Source organism: Apostichopus japonicus, chromosome 10 (assembly GCF_037975245.1).
Source record: "Apostichopus japonicus isolate 1M-3 chromosome 10, ASM3797524v1, whole genome shotgun sequence".
NCBI lineage: Eukaryota > Metazoa > Echinodermata > Holothuroidea > Aspidochirotida > Stichopodidae > Apostichopus > Apostichopus japonicus.
Window position 1 is genome coordinate 5,584,198 of NC_092570.1, and position 24,142 is coordinate 5,608,339.

The window sequence follows — 24,142 nt, forward strand, 5'->3', positions numbered from 1 at the left end:
CTGCCTCTTCCTCAGTAAGTAAGGTAGTTAGAAAAAAGAATAGTGATAGACTGTTTCAGACCTGCGAGAAATTGGGTGAAGTCCATGTATAAATTGCTTAAAAATGAAGAATATGTGTTGGAAGATGGAAATGAGTATGTGCTTATTGGAGGGGATGCACATATAGCCAAGTCTGCCAACATTGTTGTCCCACAGCCCAGCAGTACGCATAGGGAATTGGTACTCCTTTTCTGGGCACACTGTATTGTCATGGCAACAAAAATTTTCTAAATAATAAATATATAGCTAAGTGAAGTATGGTATCTTTCATTCGTGTGTAAGGGCATGTAAATTCTGTCACAACATTCACATCACTTGAAAATAATAATCTTTAGGGTTACTTATTTTAATACTACCCTTTAACTTTTCAGTTTTCTCTTTTTGCATTATATTTTCTCAGTATTGCAAACGAGTATGGCTAGGATTATGGAATTCGCACTTACCGCCAGAACCAGACAGCCGAGACGAACAGAAAGTCAAAGATTTCCTGATAAAGAAGTACGAGAAGAAAACTTACTACGTTCCCCCCGATCAAGTGAAGCCAGTCACCAGAGAAAAAGAGAAGGAAAAAGTACCAGAAATTAGGCCTCTTAAATCACTTCTTGGAGAAAACTCACCCAAAGTACAAGTTAGTCAGGTGAGTCGTAACCTCCGAAAAGCAGACGGGTTAATACCTAACAGAGTGGAGGGGCGGGGCAGGGTAGTATTACCCCCAAATATATTAGAAATTCATGTACAGTAGTTATTATACCTGTATGTATACATGTATATATCACAAGTTTCAAACATTCTAATATCTTCATCAGGGTATCTGTTGAGACTCACATATTAATTTGTCTTAATAAGTGGGAAAAATTTGGACACAGCCTTCAGACATTGTTTAAAATTTGCAGTTGTGTCTTTTTTTTTAAGCAAATTTGGAGGCGACACTGATGATGGTTTTAAAGGTAGTTAATTTCATCAATAGAGACTTAGCAGTATACAGTCAGTTGCTCCAATTTTCTTGCTGAGCTTAGTCCTTTTAACCTTTTTAGTACTGTCCTCCTCCCACCCCCACCCCCCCCCCCCCGTCATACCACCCCACCCCACTACTGACCCATTTCAATTCCATTCTCAAGTAAAAGTTTCAGGAAAACCCTTTCAATATCAATTTGCCACATGTGATTCGCTCGACAGTGCTTGTCATTTATTCGACAGTGACGTACATATTTAGGTCTGATACAGTTACATGTGCATTTTGTTCAAATTGAATATTCATGAAGCTGTCTACTTTTTCAATATAAAGGAAACCTGGCACAGCTGTTATACAGCATACATGTGTACACCATAGTATCCACACTATGATCAGCATGGAGCTGTACTGAGCTGCATACAAATGTTCTAGACAACTCACAACTGTCTGCAATGCGGGCAAGATAAATTTTGGATGTAAAATATCCATACGTGTTTTATCTGTGAGTTGTGAAGACTGGTTGATGCTCCGTTCGAATCTACTTGACACTGCTCCCTTAAATCTATCCATCGTTTTTGAAGAACCATGTTACATTCGATTTCTAGTCTGCAGATGTATCTACATAAAAAAAAGAATTCTCTGAAAGATTGCTATATATATATGCAAATTTTACAGATTTCAAACTACTCTGCACAAAAATTTTAAGATAAGAGTATAATTTTCAATATCTGGTATGGTAGCATTTTAGACATGTCCCTTGACACTTTCAGAATTCTGTACCTTGGTATAATTTGTCAATTTTTAGTTAACCCTGGCTATGGGGACTGGGGATATTGCAATGTCTTGGGGAAAACCCTTATGTGTGGTAGTTAAGGGTCACAGCAAGAAATAGAGCCTCAAGCATGTGTCATGTTTGAATTCGTACTGAAACCGAGGGTAGTATTATTAAATGGCAGTGTGAATTTTCTCTTAACTTGCTGTACCCCTCCCTCTATGGTTACACTCACGAATGCAGTGAATAAATATATGCTTGGCTGATCATATAATAGCAATCCTGGTTAACTCTAGCTAGCTTGCCCAAGCAACATGATACCTGCCACTTGGGCTGTTCATGCAGGGCTGTTATTATAAATGAGTGGACTTAAGCAATATATGCCTAAACATTTGCGCACATCTGTGCATGTTTATCTTGGCCCGATACTGCTAACAACTTGTGTGAGCAGCACATCACCAGGACATCACAGCATCATAATTAATGTGGGGGGTCATACATACATACTTACGTACACACACCCATACACGCACACACATACACCCACTGTAGATACATATGTATAGATACTGTACATATACTGTACTCTACATATATACTCTACTTACATACATACAGACAGACATAAATACTGTACATACATATATATGTTAACTGACCACTTCATGTACATGTCCATGTTTTTTCATGTGTCATAATGTACCTGTAGTATAAATGTTATAATGTGATCCAATGACATGCTCCATGTCAGGGAACTACTGTAAGTCTATGTACATATATTTTGCTCAATTTCTGTCAGAGATCATTATTGTAAGAATGTCTTTAGGGTGCCTGAAGTTTCTACAAGAAACATTTCCATTTAGTATTAATCACCTGCAGAGTGTATCACTCTGCAGGTCAAGTCCACGCCACATGAATGTGGTTGATGGAAGAAAAAAATCATTGGAAATTCTGCAATTTAGTAAAAAATATGATTAATCTACAGATTGCACATATGTTAATTGGAGATAAGTTAGTACCCAGCTGAGTTCCATTCAATATCTCAGAGGAAACTCTATTTTGAGCTTAGATCTACGAAATCCTCGATTAAATTTGAAAAATATATAATGAAATATTGTTGAATGTGTTATTTTCAGAATTTAAAGATAACCTAACAGCTTTCGTCGCTCAAAGATAAATATTTATATCATAATTTATATTCTTTTTCATTATTTTTTTTTCCATTTCATTTTATCTCATTTCCTTTTTTAAAATGTTTTATATATATTTTTTAATTTATTTGTTAACACATTCCTCCCTTACCTGTTTTGTACATTTTTATACTATGATCTACCTGTAGCTTAAAGAGCGATTGGTAACACTTTTGCATCGCGCTCCTCTCACCCACCCCCCCCCCCCTCTCTTTCTACACCGGATCAACATACTCCTTTTGGAATGTTCCGTTCCAAAGCTTACCATCTAATATCCAATGTCCAGAGGATTTTCCATTAGTTTAAATCCAAGACATGATCGTTACATGATTAACATAACCTCTAGATATATAAATCACATGGAGGTTGAATTGCACACGAACTCGCATATATTTCTTAGTTGTTTGAAATGAAACTTGAACAATTAATGAGGTTTGTCACCAAGGATTATGGTGTGATATTTTGGGAAAACCTTGACATTCAACATAAAATACTGCTTTTAACAGGATATAATGAAAATTTTGGATTGGTGCAATATTTCCAAATTAAAAAAAAGAAAGAAAAAAAAGTGGGTATATATATTTACGAGAGCTTTTGAGAGATGGTTATAAAAGCATATCATATTTATTTTCAAGTCTATGTTTCGGTTAATGTGGTCCATCAAATTTATCCAATAAAATATATAATAATCATGAATAAATGAGATGGAAAAAAAAAAATCTGTCCAATAAAATAGCCTGTCTGATGATAGCATGAAGTCTTTACTGGCCATATATTATGAGCTTTGATAGATACAGCGTGATTCATCGTATTAAAGTGTGCCTACGCAGTGAACCAGTGGATGCTCTGCAACGTCAATTTCGTAGAGACCCCGGGACGAATTTTGCGTCATTTTTGTACTCAAAATGGCAATTAATTATGTCACCGATTGTGAGGACCGCTTAATAGAGGCGACACAGATTGGTAGAAAGATGAAGTTAGGAATGTTTTTTCATTTGCTGCATATTTGTTCCTTCTCCTTTAAAAGAATCACATCACAGGATAATGATAAATGTGAATAATTTATGAGGTTGCAACAGTGTTTAGGAGCCGATTGTGCGGCGTTTCACTGAGGAGACATGCTATAGATAGCCTGGCTATATATAACGTTTTAATCGACGAGAGAGTTAAGCCACCTTAGACGTACAGTAGGGAGAGAGTCAGTTCTGATAATGCCAGATAGCAAGTGGTCTTAAAACTGCATTATATGTGACTCCAGAAAGAGACATGAAGAGAATTTTAAAATCCTACTGTCTGCCTCCGAGGAAGATCAGGACTGCTAGGTTGCAAAAGTCCAGGCCTTCATACTATATTATTATTAACCAGCATTTAGTACGCTATTCACACCCCAAAGAGTGTGCAATACTTACTACTACTTAGCCCTGGTCATTGGTAACTTGTCACACAGGTACACACCAAAGTGTGCACAATTCAATCAATCTCTCCTGGTGCACCAGTGGGCCACAGCCACGTGTCCCAGGGGGGACTTCCCATTAGGGAGCAGCCACATACCGGCGCACGCAACTATCTTTTACAAGTCACCTCGCAAGTCCCCATTTATACACCTCAGGGGTGAACAGAGGCAATGGAGATAAAGTGCCTTGCCCAAGGACACAACGCAATGTGATCTGGCCGGGGCTCGAACCTGTAATCCTTAGATCACAAGTCCACTGCCTTAACCACTTGACCACAATGCCCCCATATATAAATCAGTATATAAATCTACTTAGACATTTATTTTTATTGATATTTGTTTTATTTTTGCTTTGTTTATTTATTATAATTTTTTACTTTTACTTTTATTTGAATCTTTATTTATTTATTTTTCTCTCTCTTTTCTTTGTCTTTAGAATTCATCTCCTTCTTCATTAGGGAGTATAAAACAACCACCAAGCAGTAGTACCCAACCAGTAGCTGTCGCACCACCACCAGGGCCAACAATAGCCGCGGCACCAGCACAACCCAAAAAACCTTCCCAGGATCTTCTAAGTGACTTAGGGGGAGATCCGTTTGGAGCACCCCAACAACCCCAGGGTAAGTGATACATACCGCCAGACACCGTAAATTAGACCAATAATTGACCACTTGCATTGGGAAAGTAACAGTTGGGTACATAGGACAAAACAAAAGTTCACTGTTCTTTGCTTTCTTGCTAATACCTGTCTCACAATCGTAGCACTATTGCTCAGATACTGTGTGGCCCTAAAACATCCCCCAAAGGAACATATCGGGAGGTGGGCGGCGAGTGCAGGCACTCTAGGACGTGAAAAGAAATGGCCAACACCAATTATCCTGGGGCCAGCATGAAGAGAAGGATTCACAGCAAATTGAAAATGAATTCCATGTTAGAAACAAGTCTGGACGCTTTGGGTGTTAGAATGAGTGGTGATGGGGGAGGGGAGGGGAAGAGCCTCAGAAGTTACTTGTAACTAGGGGAGTACACTGCTTAAAAACCTGGGGGATTTTCGCACCACTGTTAGATGGTGAAGAAATGTTAACTAATTGTAATAACAACTTTTGCCTCACAATTATTTTCATCTTATGGTCCACAGTTTTTACCTCAGGCCAAACAAATTATACTAGGCAGATTAAATGCTGCAAACTAAAATCAAGGTTAAAAAAATTAAAGATTTCACAGTCTAAAAAAATAATTGGCATTCTTCAGTCCTCAGATCTGTAGGAGGAATATTTATTGACAGGATAACTACATCTTCATAGCCACTTGTTGATGGAAGAAGTAAAACAATAAACAGCATTAATTTTTAGCACATGTCATGGTTTTAATTTCTTTCCAAACAGTAAATAATATTTGCTAAATTGCTCTGAAAGTTGTAACCCATCCATTGCTTACATTAAAAGTACTGAGATTATTTGTATAATATTTTGATGCAGTCCAACATCTCATAGTATAAGTTGCCTACAGTCCTGCAATGACGGTAGCTATCAGCTTCTCGTCTTCACTTCAATCATTAAAGTTTACACGGATTGTAATCTTTACGACGGCTGCTGCAGATCTCGCAGATATTCTTCCACATTTCGACACTCACCGTTTTAACTCATTTCTGCTATGCCACTCTGGTTCTAATTTATATCTCTCTAGTCCTGTTTACATTCGAGATTCGAGATCTGTTACTGTATCAATCGTACTGCACATCTTCATAGCCACTTGTTGATGGAAGAAGTAAAACAATAAACAGCATTAATTTTTAGCACATGTCATGGTTTTAATTTCTTTCCAAACAGTAAATAATATTTGCTAAATTGCTCTGAAAGTTGTAACCCATCCATTGCTTACATTAAAAGTACTGAGATTATTTGTATAATATTTTGATGCAGTCCAACATCTCATAGTATAAGTTGCCTACAGTCCTGCAATGACGGTAGCTATCAGCTTCTCGTCTTCACTTCAATCATTAAAGTTTACACGGATTGTAATCTTTACGACGGCTGCTGCAGATCTCGCAGATATTCTTCCACATTTCGACACTCACCGTTTTAACTCATTTCTGCTATGCCACTCTGGTTCTAATTTATATCTCTCTAGTCCTGTTTACATTCGAGATTAGAGATCTGTTACTGTATCAATCGTACTGCACAATCAGGTCCACTACTTTATTCTGTCTTGATTTATTCCCTCCTCCCCGGCACAGCAAACGCATTTAACGCTTTCGGAGGCCAAAGTCAGGGCGCCGGTGGGTTTGCCGATTTCGGTCAAGCTTTTGGAGGAGGTGGCAGTCAAACGTCTGGTAGGTTATCAATTGATTGATTTTTGAATGATTGATTTGATTGGTTTTAACTAGACTATTCCTTAAAAAGGGTAAACATATGCTTTGCAATAGAAATAAATGTATGTATAAATATATATAAATATATATATATATATATATACACACACACACACACACATCTGCATCAAAAGAGTAAAAATAACAATAAAAATGTGTGCAGAAGTAATCAAGGACACTTTGTATGTGATTGTTTATATTTGTGTGTTTACAAGTTAAGTCTTTGTGCAAAGTGTGTCTAATTCTTTGTGAGACTGCATGACTTTTTTTTTTTATGAGTGATAATTTTCAGAATAAGCAGTGGTTCAGAGAATAAGTTTGTGTGGACATTTTGCTTAGCAATTTGAGGTTTACGAAGTCAAAATTACCAATAAAGTACTTAAAGTACTGCTATGGTTATTCGTGCGAAAACTGCTATGCAACTTTGCATAAATTTGCATATCAATTGTGGCGATTGTTGCAATACTAGGTGAAACTTCAAGCACGTAAGTGATTGACAGGAAAGAAAGTTAATCCTAAAACGTGACAGGGATCCTGCTTCTTGTGGGGGGGGGGGGGTGGGGGAATGAATTTTAAAGTAACTCTTAACCGGTCTGCAAGAGTCATGAAAGATTAAAAAATTTCAAAAGTCATTGAACCCTGAAGATACATTGTACGACAAAGTAACAACCACTTAGTAAGATCCTATTGCAAATTCATCTTAAACCAAATTGGTTATTTGCCTTCTTCTTCTTTTCCTTGTAAAAAAATAAATAAAAAATAAGCCTCTGCCTTCTAGATTGATATGCGGTTGCGGAAATGTCGAACGATTTAGATGATTGGGACATATATCCGAGAAGTTCCACCATGAACTTGTCTTTGGCACTTGTTGAATAGGAATCGAGTCATAATCTTTGGTGGAGTAGTACATTGTCAGAGGACAACTGTTTACTAGCAAAACCTCCAGGAAGAGGCCCATGTGGTGGTTACCATGGCAATATTGCCATATGATTGATTAGAGAGTTAGAGATAGCTATGGCATTTGTCAGTAGAACACTGAAGTCGAACACAACACAGGGCAAAACTGTGCTTTAAAGTATTAGACAATTCTGTTTCATGCAGACAGATTATTCGAAAAAGTGATTAGGTAAGGGCAATACTGCAAATATTTTGAAAGGTTTAGTGATGATGTGGGTCTTTTTGCAATTTTGCTTATATGAGAAAAAAACAACGAAAAAAATGTTGGCATAGAAAGTGTGTCAACAATTGTACAGACTAAAGTGGTACTTGCATATATATGTACCTGATCTTATCCTGGCCTAAGGGAGTTGTTAACTGTTGGTATGTGCATCAGTTATTATCAACAAAGGAACCTACATGGCTCAGTCTGGTAAATACTGGTGGATATACTGGTGCAACTGTAGACTTGTGAACCAACTCCATCCACTATGGCCTTTGTACTAACTTGCTTTGGTATTAATACAATAACTGCCTGTTTCTAAGGTGTTGACTCCATCTGTGCAATGACTTGGCAGGTTTTTCTGTGCATTATTTTTGAGCTTATACGTAAACAAACAAACAACATGGTGTCTTCACTATTAATACTTCGGAGGTACTTTTTGGTGAGGAAATTAAAAAAAAATTGACACTGCATTTTTGGAGTTTTGGTCCACCAAACAGTAGAAGTATATCAATATACTGTTTAGCCCTAATACTACTTAACAAAATTGTCTGTTGTTGGAAAACTGAATTCACTCATGTTTGATGCTAAATGTGTTATTTTCTGCTTCTTATTGTGACTGTTGAGTACAACCGTTATTCCTGATTTAAGCATAATATAATAATACACATGCCTTTATAATCCACATATTGTACTGTCAAAGTCCACAATAGCAATTTTCTTAGTCATTGCCTGTTCTGTTTGTTGTTATTGGATTTCAGTAAGTGGGATCTATCCCTGATTCCTATGTAAGCATAATATGATACATATACCATTGCTTACACATATTGCAGTGTCAAACTTCACAATTGCAGATGTTAGGCTCTGCCATTTCCTGTGGTTAGGTATATTGGATTTTCACTAAATGACAATTCCTGATTTCTGATGTAAGCATAAAATAAAATATAGACCATTGCTTACACATATTGAACAGTCAAAAAGTACAATTGCAAATTTTATGCTCTCCCACTTCCTGTGGTTAGGTACATTGGATTTTCACTAAATGACAATTCCTGATTTCTGATGTAAGCATAATGTGATACATAGACCATTGCTTACACATATTGCACTGTCAAAATTCACAATTGCAGATGTTAGGCTCTGCCATATCCTGTGGTTAGGTACATTGGATTTTCACTAAATGACAATCTCTGATTCCTGATGTAAGCATAAAATGAAATATAGACCTTGCTTACACATATTGCACTGTCAAAAAGTACAATATTATTGCAAATGTTAGGCACTGCCACTTCCTGTGGTTAGATAAGTGGTATTGATTCCTGATTTAAGCATAATATGATACATACACCATGGCTTACACATATTGTGATGTAAAAATCCACAATTGCAACTGTTGTCAATAGTCATTCCACTTCCTGCTCCTGTGTGTAGTGAATGAATTTCAGTAAAGTGGCATTGCTATAAAGTAAATATACAAATCTTTTTTTGAGGGGGTTTTGAGTATAAACAAGTGATTTAGCAGAGGGTAGTTGGCACACATATATTATAAAGTCATAATCCACATTTGCAACTGTTTTTAATAGTCATACTGTTTCCTGTGTAGTGAATGAATTTCAGTAAAGTGGCATTGCTAAGTAAATAGACAAATCGCTTTTGGGGGTTTCGAGTATAAACAAGTGATATAGTTGTGGTTTAATTAAAGCAGCTGGTTACATCTGGAGAAATCTAGGACTATAAAAAGCAACCAGCTTAACAGCTATATTGAGAAATCCTCTTAATTTTTGCCAAAATCTGTTTCAAAATAATTCTTTCAAGCAAGAGACTAAGAGTATTATTATTTGTGATAAATGAACACACAGAAATTCAGGGAATGTTTGAATGGGTTATCTGCCCATGTAAGACACATGTTACTGATCATCAGCTGTAGTAACGTGCATAGATTTAATCAATGTTATCATTATCTATGCTGCCCCTTACTTCTAATTGCGTATATACAGTATGTGTAACTAGAAACTAGAAAGTATCGTTGAACGTAAAGTTTTCCTTCTGAAGGTGAGTACTGATACATGTTGCAACATATCAAACAATGCTCTCTAATTTCTGACATCAACTTTCCCCATATATGATCTTTGAATTGATCAAAAATTTACGAGAATTTCCAAAAATTGTTCCATAAATTTGTCAGTTTGCATTCATAAGGTTTTGATATCCGGTTCTCTTATAAATATTGTTAGTTGCAGGGCAGAAAAAGGGGGGGAAGGGTGAAGTGGAAAGAGTGGGGTCGGGGGGTCTGTATGGGGATGGGATCTCTATTCATTTATCCCCAATGCTGGGGCATGCTAATGCACAGTCAACCCGATCTCATGGTGACGGACTATCCGTTAGCCTGTATGTTTTACACCACTCTGCCACGTTATTCCTGAAAGTGTGCATGTTTTTGACACGGTCGACACAGATATTAGCTCATCAGGAACACAGAACACTTTGGAAGACCTCTTTGCAACACCTTTGACCTCTGATGTCGCCGAGGGGTCTGCATGTGAGTAGTTTCATGGTATTAGAGTCCCTGTGAATTTCTGACGTTTGTGACTAATAATCTACCCTCTCTCTCTCACTCTCTCGTCCTTTCTCTGTGGTTTTGCATGCTTGATGTCTTGTCCGTTTCGCACGAATCACCAAAAGAGTAACCCCTTCTTTCCTTCATCAAATTAACATAATCTTAAACTAAAAGGTGAGCACCAGTTTGGGCTTGAAAGCGCTTGTCATGTCCATGACCCCAAAAAACTATGGCATGACAAAAATGGTCAAAATTAAAAAACTGGTAATTGACGGTTCGTTATTTAGAATTACAGATTGCATAACTTTGTCAGTGCTTCTACTGTGTGATGGTGATAATTCAGATTTTGAAAATAGTTGACCACTGTTGGTATTCTAGTGTGGTATTAAGGAAAAACTATTTTACTTTATGGTTACCATCTTGTGGTTTAAAAGTGCTCAGAGTTTTTGCTTCAGTTCTATAGTATTTGATACTGGTTTGATTCCTCGTTACTAATGCAGTTGAGAACTAAGACTAATTTAAGGTGCTTTTTAAAGGAAAAGGAGAACAATATGAAAATTCTAGATATATGAAATTAACATTTCATATTGTGTCTGGGTGACAAAGATTTAAGCACTTGTCAGTTAACATTCATTTTGCAATGAAATTTCAAAAGTGCACTTAACAGCGATCAATGGGGACTCTCGTGCGTTTCTATCTGTCATATCGGTCCTATGCGCATAATCTGTACTGTTTTACCATATTCGGTAATCAAAGTAACACGATATCGTGTAAGCACTTACGAGCATGCGAAGGGAAACGTCGGAATATCTTGCATACAGATGAGCTGGGTGATTGACTAGTTCAACATCTCACTTGTGCAGTTTGGCAGAATGAGAAAAATGCTTTTAGAAAACACAACTTGAGGTGCTTAAAACAATTACTTTGACTTGGAAGTTCAAAAATATGTTTGAAAAGATCTTATCTTCAATAGCTACAAAGGAGTATATAAAGTACAAGTGATTCTACTCACAGTACAATCAGAGACTGTAACTTGTCAAGATTCGCAGAACTAGATTGAACCAATATGACAGTGCCCTCTATGAATTTTAGATTTGGCTGTAGAGACCATTTGCAAGTTTATGTCGAGAAATTAATTGCTTGGTTCAAGAAGAAAACTTTAGTGAACCAGTAAATGCAAACAGCTTCATTTAACGTTGGTTTACCACCTTTTGAAAGCACTGACGAATGCTTACGACTGAGGAGTGAAGCCCACCAGTGGAGTGTCGAGCAAAAAATAAAATGATTTTGCTGTTGATAAAACATACCCTACAGTACCACTTGTAGAAACTTAAAGATTGTATGGAGTCCTTGGGAATGTTTCTGCTGAAAGTAGTTCTACCTTATCTTACCCAAAAGGGCCCAAGAAAAAATAATGTAATATTGTTTTAAACTATCGCGCTTCAATCAAATTGAATCCTCCTTCGTTAGGTTAAGTAGCTATCCATTCCAGGCATGTACAGTGTAGTTTTATACTGTGTTTTGGTAGTGCTCAACAATTCTCAGAAATATTAAAATAACTTTTTTGTCTTGCAAGAACAGATACTAAAAGTTACAAATTAAGGTCGCTACTTTGTATACAAACTACCTCCAGATTGTACTATAAATTCAGTGATAATACTGGCTAGATGATGACACAGTTTTAATATAAACACAATTATTATCATATTACTATGTCAGAGTTCCTGTATTTAATATCAAAATTCTGTTTTGCTGAAAAGCAATTTCCTGGCAGTTATTTGGGGTACAATCTCCATAAAGTGACTCTGGCGGAAGCGATAAATTGTGCGGATTATGTGTTAACACAACCTTAGCATTTAAGTGCATAGGTTCCGGTCTGCCGTAGGTCAATAAATGTGATAATTTTGACATTTCAAAGTTTGGGAATAAACTTGTCTCACTGTCTGTATGTTGTGAAACTTGTGGTAAATGAATAATGCTTTCACATCTTTGATATGAGCTATGACTGCAGAATTTATTGGATGCACCAACCTCTTTTTGGGAGAGGGTGTATTTACTGCGCCCCTCTCTTACTTGTCTCCACTCTACTACTGCACTCTTCCATTCTACCTACCCAAATAACTGGTAACACTTAAGCACTGCGCCCCCTTGACCCGGGGACCATCACCCATCACCTCGTTTCGTATAGAAGCCTATTCTGGTGATATTCTGGTCAAGAAAAAGAGAAGAAAAAAAGTGTAAAAACAATCTTATTATTATCCCCCGTAGGACCTCTCGCGAGGTTGATGAGGGGTTAAACTCCTTTTGATTTGATTCTGGTCTTGTTTCATTGGAAATCATGTTCGGTATTTCAGTCATTAAAAGTTCCATTGGATCTGTTTAACCACAGTTTAGCATGTCACATTTCCTTCACACAGCATGTTACATATATGCTAACTCCTGTCTATGTTTGAAATGCAGCATGAAAGATTTGTGGATATTTCCTTCTTTTGGTATCTATGCCGATATCTTTGCCTTACCCTGGTCATCTTGAGAATAAAAGTGGTTACATTACCTATTCAACGACAATTAAAGTGAGATCTATGCATGCAAACTATAGCAACCCACATTGTTCATTAAGTGATTGTCTCTCTCTGTTGAGTGTGTAATTTAATGACATGTTCTATGTAACGGTCAGTTAATCGTTGATATCTTGTTCACCTTCTTTCACTTCTCTACTCTCTGTATTTATTTATTAATTTGTTGTCAAAATATTTCAGTAATTTCATGCATGTGATCAGTTGGGTATCTTATATATATATTGATCTGGACAGACGGTCTGTTAAATTTAATAACTAATAATATATAACAATGTTTTCGGTGTTATTCACTTCTATTTCATAAAAATAAGATATTAAATTTTTAATATTAATCAATGTAGTGTTCTTTAGATAGGAGCACTTCTGTCTCATTTCAGTGTGTCAAAGCTCATCCCATTTCAGTCCTTTTTTTTCCAACAAATGGAAACCAATTTTGCTACATTTTACAAGAACAAACAATAATGATACAACATAAAGGGTTTATTTTTCAAGAAAGGTAATTTCAGTTTTTTCCAAAGGATATTTCCATTTCATACCATTTTGGTGTTGTTCTTCATAGATGATAAATTGATAGATGATAAATTGATAATTGATAAATAGATGATAAATTGTGGTCCACTTTACCTTTACTATGAATCTGTGATATGCACAACACATAATGGTCATCTCATGTAAGAGTTTAGTGTAATGAAAATCCATTATCATTTCTTCAAAACAATATCTATCTATATTTCCTTCTTTTGTTTGCTTTGGCAGGAAGAGTTATGATTTGGATTGAGTTTTTGTTTCTGTCTGCGAATCCTTGAGCAGTAAATCAGTTCAGAATATCCGTATGCTTTATTGAGGGATTTTCCCCCGATGACTTTCTATCATTCATTTATGCAGATAATATTTTGTGCACAACACAGATGAACTCCTTTTCTATCCCGTTATTCCACAATTGCTGTTACTTTTCGGCACAGAAGAGTTTGTATGTCTTCATGACATAATCACAACAAAATCAATGAGTAGGATCTTGCAATTCTTGAGCCACTTGGCTCACAAAATGTAAGCGCTTAAAATAAATCTACGGTCTAAAATCAAGTTCTCATCGGCACTTTGTTTCCTGATATACAAACACACATCAGTTATGTACTGTACAGTCCAATAACATTTGCTGCTGATAATGATAAGCAGGAACACGGGGGCTCATGTCAGGTACGAAAATGACGAGATTCTCTGACCGAAGATCGTTAACCGACTTATCTCGTATTTATATCTTTTAATGATGTCTCCTGGCAGAAAAGTGCCTGTGCGTTATTTTCTTTGTTAGTGGCAAATGGCAAACTCCACTTGTACTCAGTATAAAGTAATTAAGTAAGTAAAATAGCCCCAAGTTTGTCGTCTGCACATCGATTAGTTGTAAACATTAAACAGGAGTGTATGTTAAGGATTGTGTGGAGGTTCAACAATGACAAGTGAAATGTCTCGTCGAATATATACAAAATAATTGCTGGTGGGGGTGTCGTACCACCACAACAGTTGGTATGTTACATTAGAAGTCCTGATCTTACCATCCAGTTTACATTTAATCTGTTGTAACGCAATAATGACTGTTGGTTTCTGAAGTCCTTCATCATGAATATCTCTGTCGTATAGTTCCCCGGTATTCAAAGTGGGGCGGGGGGGGGGGGGAATCGCAACCCTTTTTTTTCACACCTCCCAATTGCAAAGAAAATGTAAAGAAATTGGGGATATTTGTGGGAGGAAAGCAAAGATTACTTTAGAAGTTGCAAAGTATAACAACTATTTTGCATCTAAGCACCATTGATCAAATCAACAATTTTTCCAAAGTGGAGGGGAGGTATCTCCTTTTGGTAGACTCCTTCATTAGGCCGGAATGTCTGCCCCTGGAGGGTCACCGAGATCATGAAAGGTGTATATTGGGTTGTTGGTTCCCATGGGAAACAGTTTGAATACCAGGGATATAAACAAAAATGGCGATGGTAGGGTTTATTACATCTCCTTTTGAAATTATTCTGAAGGAGTTGTCCAACAATATCATGTCTATCACTCAGGTTAATAATGATGATAAGTATGTTTGATGTCTCCTGTGATGGCTGGTTGTAATAGGGATAATTCATTATTTAAAAGATATCAAAATCGGCTTCCCCCCTCTCCCATCCCACCCCCTGTAACAGTGCAAGTCTAAGTATTGTAAGATAACATATTATTTAAAAATCGTTAAACATTTTAGTCAACACATATTAATGTATGTTGGAACAATTTACCTTTAGGCTACATCAATAATTCATTTGAACTGAATGACGCTTCTATAAACAGGACCAATGTTTGGAAACTTCAATATTATAATAACAAAAATTAACAAAAATAAACAAAATTGCAAGGAGGTACAAGTACATCATTCTTCTGTGCTCATTGAGAGATTTAATACCATGCACTATAATTCTCACACACATCTCCTTATTCATATCTTCATTGTTTAAGTAACAGTACACCTTCAATCACCCTCATTAAATTAAACTAAAATGGCCACTTTTCTTTGTTGGTTGTTGTCGTCTTGGGCCTTCTATTTTATATTTATTTTTTTCCGTTTCATTTTGTATTCTTATTTAATTCTTCTATTTCTGCATGATATTCAATATTGCAAAGCAGCAGTTTAATCCCTCAGATGTATATGACAAAGTAATCTATTGACCAATAGAAAATACTGGTGATGATACCAAAGTTGAGGTGTAGTTGTGGTGTCATATTGAAACAAGTCTTAGTCAATGTAAAATGTTACATATAAGATGAACAGTTAATACCTAACTGATGGCATGATATGGGTGAGCATACCAAAAGTTGAGGTGTTGTTGTGGTGTCATATTGAAACAGTCTTTGTCAATGTGAGATGTTACATATATATGAGATGAACAGTTAATACCAAACAAGTGGCATAATACAGTTGACATGCCTAAAATTGATGTGTGGTTACCAATGTCACATTGAAACAAGCTTCGGCAATATAAAATGATACCTATGAGATGGAACAGTTTAATACCTAACAGATGTCACAATATGGGTTCACAAGCATACCAATACCTGACCTGTCATTATGGTGTCATACTGAAACAATCTTATGAATGTAAACATGTTGGGAACAATTTACCTTTAGGCTATATCAATAATTCATTTTAACTGAATCACGCTTCTATAAACAGGAGGGATGTTTGGAAACTTCAGTATTAGAAGAAAAAAATAATAACAATTGGAAGGAGGTACAACTGCATCATTCTTATAAACAGTTGAGAAGAACAGTTCAATGAGATGAACAGTTAATACCCAACAAGTGTTATACTTTGGGTGACATGCCTAAAATTGATGTGTGGTTACCCAGTGTCACATTGAAACAAGCTTCGGCAATATATAATGTTACACATGAGATGGACAGTTTGATACTTAGCTGATGTCATGATATGGGTGAGCATACCAAACACTGAGGTGTCATTATGGTGTCAGATTGTAGGTGTCAGACTGACACAATCTTTGTCAATGTAAAATGTATAAGATCAGAAGTACAGTTAATACCCAACAGATTACTAAGGTTATATATATATATAGGTTTCATCTTGTCCTAAAATTGACCTATTTTTATGATCAATGCCTTATTTACTCTAGCCTTGTGACAAATATTTGTCAAGTTTTATTCCACTCATGGGATATTGTGCTATTGCTTCTTGACTTTTAATCTTGGATATTCTGAGTCTTGACAGATTTTTATTGTAAATGTGTTTTGTGATCCATGAGTGGGCTCTTATCTTCGTACATTGGCTAGACACAGATCAAGCTACCGATATCTCAGTGTGGGAGTAGCGATATTTTGTTAACCTGCGGTTTCATGCTCAAGTTCCATAGAAATGAGCTATTCTGGTTTAGTCTAAGACAAAACTGGGATGTGGGATATTGTCAAAGGTGTAATTTGACTGAAAGTGACAACGTTAGTATGAGCAGCACAAAACGGACACATACATTAATGCAACAACCAAGGTTATTGTTTTAAAGTTGCAGATTATGAGCGTGCATTCCTAATAAGTAACGTCACTAAGATCACAATTTCTCCCCAAAGTTCATAGCCACAACAGTTCCACAGACTGCTTTAGTAAGGGTTGAAGAGCATCTTGGGAAAGGGGGAGGGGGGAGGGGGGAGCCACTGACAATTTCCAGATGACTAGACTTTTGCCCACCTACCGTTTACAGCAGGGTTTCCCTAACTGTATCCCCCCACGAACCCCCTGTGGATGTCAGAGTTGTTCACGAACCCCCAACTTTTCGAGACATGATCTGAGTCATTGTTATACTAAAATACGCATGACAGCCTGTGTCTGTTTCAAAATTCAGTTATTTATCACATGCACGGAACAGTACTACTATGGCAACATATGCATATGGAACGCGAAAAGAGTTTGTCGATAGGTACAACTTTTGTACATTACTAAATTATATGATATATCAGATTTTAGTTCAACAAAAAGTACTCTAGTTTTGACTTTCAGAAACGTCTCACAAACCCCCTGGCATGGACTCACGCACCCCTTGGGGGTTCATGCACCCCAGTTAGGGAACCCCTGGTTTACAGCATTCAATTTGATACAGCAGAATCTTTACCGTGTTGATTACAGAGTGTATGCAGAAGCTACTTAGCTGTACTGAGACATGAGCATAGTTTGCTGTTGTTTTGTGTACTACACTTCAAATCTATCTCTGCTTTAGTTTGTCGTTCCGAAATGATAATACAAGAAAACACCTTTAAGGTAGGCTAGATTATAGATGAAAAACAAGGGATCAGGAATATATAATCAATCGTTAGGGAAAGACTTGTACTACAATGTACATGTGAGATGAGGCCCACCTCACTTTAAAATGTCAAATGTTCATTTTACTGTAGTTTAGAAAAATCCCATGGCAAAGGCATTGAACAATGAGTTTGTGAAAATATCACATTCATGCTTCTTGGAAGAAGCCATCAAACAAGTTAGTACTTAAATATTCTGTTTTGGGCAAAACTGGAAGAAACTGAGGGCTGAACCATGAATTTTCTGATGTAATGTTTTGTGTATGGTAATGTCATTGAATTTCCTGCAAGTAAATTCTCCAGGTAAAAATGGGAAAAGAAATTAATATGTTTATTAATTTAATACATGCTATACAAAATATTTAATTTTGAGTCAGAGCCATTCCTTACTGTAATATTTTCCGTCTCCTCAGCATTTCCTAGTAACCCACCACAGTCGCAACAGAACACCTTCAATGCTTTTCCAGCCGCAAATCAAGCGGCCCCTGCATCGTCCGGTCAGAATGCTTTCGCAGCGTTTGGAACACCAGCGACGGCCGCGGCTCAGCCTACCAGTCAAGCTTCGTTTGCGGCCTTTGGCGGTACGACCATGGCACCCACCCCAGCAGCACCAGTGAACCAGGCATCCAAGTCCCTAGGAGATCTAAGTCTTTCCAATTCTTCACCTTCTCAAGGCTTATCGAACGCTGACAAATACAGTGCCCTCTCAGAGCTGGACTCAATATTTTCAAATCCTTCTGGGGTAAGTTTTAGTTCAATTTTAGCTGATAATTTAATCATTCCTGATAAATTCTGTCTCAATTTCTTCATTGCAGAATAGGGCCCCAATTTGCTACGAATTATCGGCCTAGGTTTTGAAGTGTTTTCCTGAGCTATGTGTTTCTTATTTGCTTGTTTTGAAAATTATAAGACACTCTGTTGATCTTTTAACCATTTTCTTAAGACGTGAATGCAACTTAAACAAACTCAGAAAGGTCTTGAATAATGGAGTATATTTATTGAGTATTGTATTATGATTATTTGTGGTAATTGAGAGATATATTTGGTTGTTACAAGCTTTGTGCTATTATGTTGATTGCTGTTTTGGTTGAATATATTGATTACACTGTGTGATTGTCGATTGCTTCGACCACATCACTGTGACATCACTCTCTGTTGGGGAGCAGCCACATTCTCTTCAACAGGGTTTGGTGATGATTTCTTTATAGTATTTGATGTTTGAACATTGCAGCTCCTGAACTTTGGGACATACTTCCCACTGACAATGTTAACATTTTTGATTTTCCGGATGTCTATAAAGTTTATTTTTTTTATTGTCCTGTACAATTGTTGCTCGTATACTTTTCTTTTTGTTATGTATCTACATTGTAATTTGTTTGAGAGCAGTAAATAAATTCAAAAAAAAAAAAATTTGTTTTAAAGGAAACTACATATCTGTTCTCGAGAGCATTGTCTCAAATCTAAGCACCACTGACGGTTGCTTGACTTGGGATATTAGGCACTATATAAATGTTTTGGATTGATTGTTTGATTGATATTCGATGTTTGATTGATTGATTGATTTTCAGCTCCACAGCTCTGGAACAGTCTCCCCATACATCTGAAAACAATCCAGCATGTGTCAACTTTCCAGAAAGAACTCAAGACGTTCCTATTCATGAATGCGTATCCATTTGTTTGATAACTGTTGTGTCCATTTTGGGTTCTTTGCTCCTGCAGCGCTTCTGAGCAGTTTTTTTTAACTGGATAAAAGCGCTTTACAAATTCTTATATTATTATTATTATTCTTCCCTTAGAGTAATACATCAGTGTTTGGTGCCACCACCTCCTCCTCCTCTTCTTCATCAGTCTTTGGTCAGACTCCCCCATCGTCTTCAACCGCATCAGTTTTTGGTCAGAAGAGTCAAACGTCAACCATGTTCGGTCAACCAGCAGCAGCAGCTTCCCAGTCGGTGTTTGGTGGAACACAGACCTCAGCGGTACAAACAAGTGGTATGGAAGGTATGTAAGCTCCGTTTTTTAACCTTTGCCGGAGGAAAAAGGAATCTATGAGATGGCGATGGCATGTTCATGTGTGTGTGTGAGACTCCTTGGCTTGTAAACACAACTCTAAAAGTAAAAAGGTTGGATGATGAACTCCATAATTGGTCTATGGAACCACCTTAGTGACTACAAAAAGCGCTATTCTTTTCTGTGAAGGTCAAAGGTTATATGAGGTTCAACAGAGTTCAAAGTCTGAAAACCTTGTGAACAGAATAACTCCAAAAGTAAAGGTTGAAATTAACATTGTACATGTGGACCCACGTATTTGTGTACCAGAAACCCTTTTTGTGTTGTTTTATGTGAAGGTCAATCTTCATGTGAGGTCAATAGAGGTCAAAGTCTGTAAACATGAGAACTCTAATATAAAGGATGGATAAACTTTCATACTTGATATGTTGATGCACCTTACTGAGTTCAACACTCTACCAGTTTCTGTGAAGGAAGGTCAAAGGTTGTTTGGGGTCAACAGAAATCAAAGTCTGAAAACCTTGTATTAACATTTACTATAAACTTAAATGAAATTCAAACTAGGTGTGTGTTTATCTACCTTAGTGAGTACAGGGACCCTGTTGCTTTCTACGATAGTCAAACACCATGTGAGGTCAAGAGAGAGTATGACAACCTCGCAAACAGTTCCACAAGATCATTAAGGTTCTTGGTGATCTTGTGAATTCGGCAATGGTCCAGTCTTGTCTGCAGTGTTAAAAAATGTTATGGTCATGTGAAATGTGGCAAGGAATCACTATTCCTTTTTGGCTTTCTGGTTATGGATTTGCTCTTTTTACTAGCCTTATTCAAACATAAATTTGCCAATGCTCAACTGCCCCCCTGAGGAAGTTTCTTTGTTCCTTCAATTTCAGCTAATCCGTTTGGGGGATTTGCTATGGCACCCAGCCAACAGCAGCCTGTCTCTCAGCCTAATCCCTTCATGGTTCAGGCAGGAGGGGGGATGGTATCTACCGGTCAGTCTAACGGAATGTTTGGGTCAGCTCCTCAAGCCGCGGGAGGATTCGCCTGGGACGCCAGTCCGCAACCTCAGGCTGCCCAAGGATTTAAGCAACCTCAGGCTGCCCAAGGCTATACCCAACCTCAGGCTGCCCAAGGATATGCCCAACCTCAGGCTGCCCAAGGATTTGCCCAACCTCAGGCTGCCCAAGGCTATACCCAACCTCAGGCTGCCCAAGGATTTGCCCAACCTCAGGCTGCCCAAGGATTTACGCAACCTCAGGCTGCCCAAGGATTCGGACAGATGCCCCAGCAGAACTCGAACATGGGAGGCTTTGGACAATTTGCCGCCACACCTGGAATGGGTACCACGCCGGGCATGGTCGGTCAGCCTAGTATGATGGGTCAGCAGGGCATGCCCATGGGTGCTCAACCGCAGCTCGGGGCTATGCAAGCCAATGGAAATGTGGGGAGGGGTGTGCCTGCTGCCCAGCATGGGTCCATGAACATGGGGTACAATATGCAGGCACAAGGGGGCTTTGGAGTGATGGGTGGCATGCAATATAACAAACCTGGACAAGTTGCAGGGGGTTTTGGACAAATGGCACCCGTGCAACAACCACAGCAGGCTCAATTTGGAACGTGGAATCCAAGTGGTGGAGCCGTGCCCCAACAAAGAAACCCATTTATGGTGAGTTCGCAGGAAATTTCTACTATCATTGGATTATTTGTTTTGACATTTGCTGAGCCTGCAGAGCATATGGCAGTATTTAGGCATAGCTTTGAAGTGAGTCATTCATGTAAAGCATTCCCTATGTCTTTTTAGTCATCCACTTGATGGGTTTTATGTAGTCAAACCTCTGAATTCTTAAGTTCCAGTTTTGTATTAAATTTTTCCAACTTTGCAATGATTTTCTTGTCACAAAGGCAAAACAGTAGGGACTTCAACATTACTGCATGTTGTTCTAATGTTTTTCACAAGGGCCACTAGAAGCTCTATACATGGTTGGTAGTAGCCAAAATCATTTTATGATGACTGGCATTCCCCTCAAAACAAAAGGAGATTCCTTTTTTTCCATCGAATATGGGAATCGTGGTGGTATGTTTGATGGTCTGGAATAATGTGATGGTAACCTATGCAGTTTACTAGAATATACCAGATATAAGCATATTCTGTATGAATTTTTCATAAATTTTGCATTTTCTTGCCAAGAATTTTGCAAGGGCTAGACAGCTATCAGTGGGCCCACTCCCTCTAGCCTTTGTATCGTGATAAACTGCACGAAATCCCAGCTATAGTAAGCAAATTCGGTATAAAAACAAAGAAACCACGATGGAATAAATATAATATTCTCCCTTTTCTTTTTTTCTTTTAAATTTACAACATGTGTTAACTCCATTTTCTACTTTGGGCATGCTAAGACTGACTTAATAGGTTTGTGTTTGATTTTGCCAGTAATGATCTTGTGTTGGGTACCAGACAGACTCTAATGGTTAAATTACCACCCGGTTCTGAATTGAGTACACCAGTGTTAACACTAAATTAATATGTCATGATAGCATTTGATATAGGATATATCTTATATGATATATGGTGACGGTTATAGACTCATTTTCTCATATATATTGACTGATACATTTGACATACAAAATATGATATATTTCTTTACTCTATTTTCCAGGGTCATAGCGCTGCAGGGATGCCCCCAAAGGGACAATCAAGTAATCCATTTATGTAAAAATGCAATCGATACCTACGTTGGAGTGCACACTATTAAAATGCAGTCTCTACCTACATTGGAGTGCATACTATTAAAATCATATTAATCTATGGATCCTGCGTCTTTGAACAAAGCAAAAGCCATTCTGGGTTGCCATGGGAACCTGTCTGAACTTGGGAGTGAAGTGATTAAAGAGTCATTCCTGGCCAACCAAGTCGTTTTTATGGAAGCAAGCCGAGTTGGTGACGTTAAGCTTTTAGTACAGAGCACCTACTTCCCAGGTTGATCTTTGAGATGGTAAAGTTTTCGATGTGGCAATGGGTTTCTCGATGTTCTTCATCTTCTGATGCCAAGAGGTGCTACTCTTGGGTGATCGTTTATACATGTAAAGCCTGTCCGACATCGTGTCGGTATATGGAGCATTCCAGTGTACAAAACATTAGGGCAAAGTCTGGATTTTATTTATTTTTTATTTTTTGTTTGATTTCTGGTTTCATGTTTGTAACCAAGGCAACAGCTAGTCTACTTTTCCACTGCTCGAGATAGGAAAAGTCCTGTCTATTGCAACCGCCTGTCTAAATATAATGTTTCTAAATGTTGCAGTTAGTTTTAGGTTTGCTGTAGGACATGAAGACCGTACGTATTAGGGGTGTGTCACTCGGTTGGTTTTGTTTCGGCCCTGATTAGGAGGAGTCGTACGTTGGGTGGGGGGAGAGGGACGGTGAGGGGATTGCGAGTAAGTCTCCTTGGTAGTGTGAGGTGGGGGGGGTGAAGGGATGGTGAGTGTGTCTCCTGGGGTGTGTGAGGTGGGGAGCTGTTCATCATAAGCATATCAGTGAAATAGGTTTAATAATGATCATTGGGTTTATGTCACCATAACGTTTGTTTATAGAGAAGGGGAATGTTCATAGTAAGCATTTCAATCACATAGTTTGGTTTATGCCTGCTTAATGACTGTTGTGGGGGGGGGACGGGGAGGGGGAGATGGGGTAGGGGGTTGTACATCATTATATTCTCATCACATAGGTTAAAAATGATGAAGGGTTAATATCTCCTTAATGTTTGTTTATAGAGCGGGGGGATGTTCATAGTAAGCATCTCATACACGTAGTTTGGTTTATGCCTGCTTAATGTGTGTTTGTGGGGGGGGGGGGGGGTTATAGGGGGAGGGACTTATACATCATTATTGTCTCATCACATAGGTTAATGATGAGATGGTTAATGTCTCCTTAAGGTATGTTTTTTAGGGGGTGGGGGGGGGCGGGTAGAGGTCGTTCATGGTTTAGAATCTCAATCATATACTAGGTGAATGATTGATGTCTGGGCTTATGTCTCTGTAATATCTGCATAGGAGAGAATGTTGATGGTTAGTGTCTCTGTGACCTAGAATGACTGTTGGGTGTATCTCTGCTATTTCCAAAAAAATGTCTGTATTTGTTTATATGCCATTGGGGAGCTATCACAATAAAGATAAACCAAGCAAGTAGTATATTATAGTGGAAAGTTCTACCAAAATTTGTATGCTAT

The 24,142-nt window shown here is 37.8% G+C and overlaps 1 protein-coding gene across 2 annotated transcripts in view; it reads left to right on the forward strand.

Moving 5' to 3' along the window:
• The window catches only part of LOC139974758 (uncharacterized), a 35,783-nt gene extending 12,453 nt beyond the window's left edge, over positions 1-23,330 (forward strand). Inside the window, exons 3-10 of one of the 2 annotated variants that reach the window (XM_071982153.1) lie at positions 440-676; positions 4,843-5,026; positions 6,643-6,738; positions 10,392-10,475; positions 18,320-18,648; positions 19,703-19,907; positions 20,810-21,585; positions 22,577-23,330. In XM_071982153.1, coding sequence (XP_071838254.1) covers positions 440-676; positions 4,843-5,026; positions 6,643-6,738; positions 10,392-10,475; positions 18,320-18,648; positions 19,703-19,907; positions 20,810-21,585; positions 22,577-22,633 — 1,968 coding nt within the window. In that variant the 3' untranslated portion in view covers positions 22,634-23,330. The remainder of the gene's footprint in view (positions 1-439; positions 677-4,842; positions 5,027-6,642; positions 6,739-10,391; positions 10,476-18,319; positions 18,649-19,702; positions 19,908-20,809; positions 21,586-22,576) is intronic. The other variant, XM_071982154.1, reaches the window with a different exon arrangement.
• Positions 23,331-24,142: the final 812 nt, after the last annotated feature.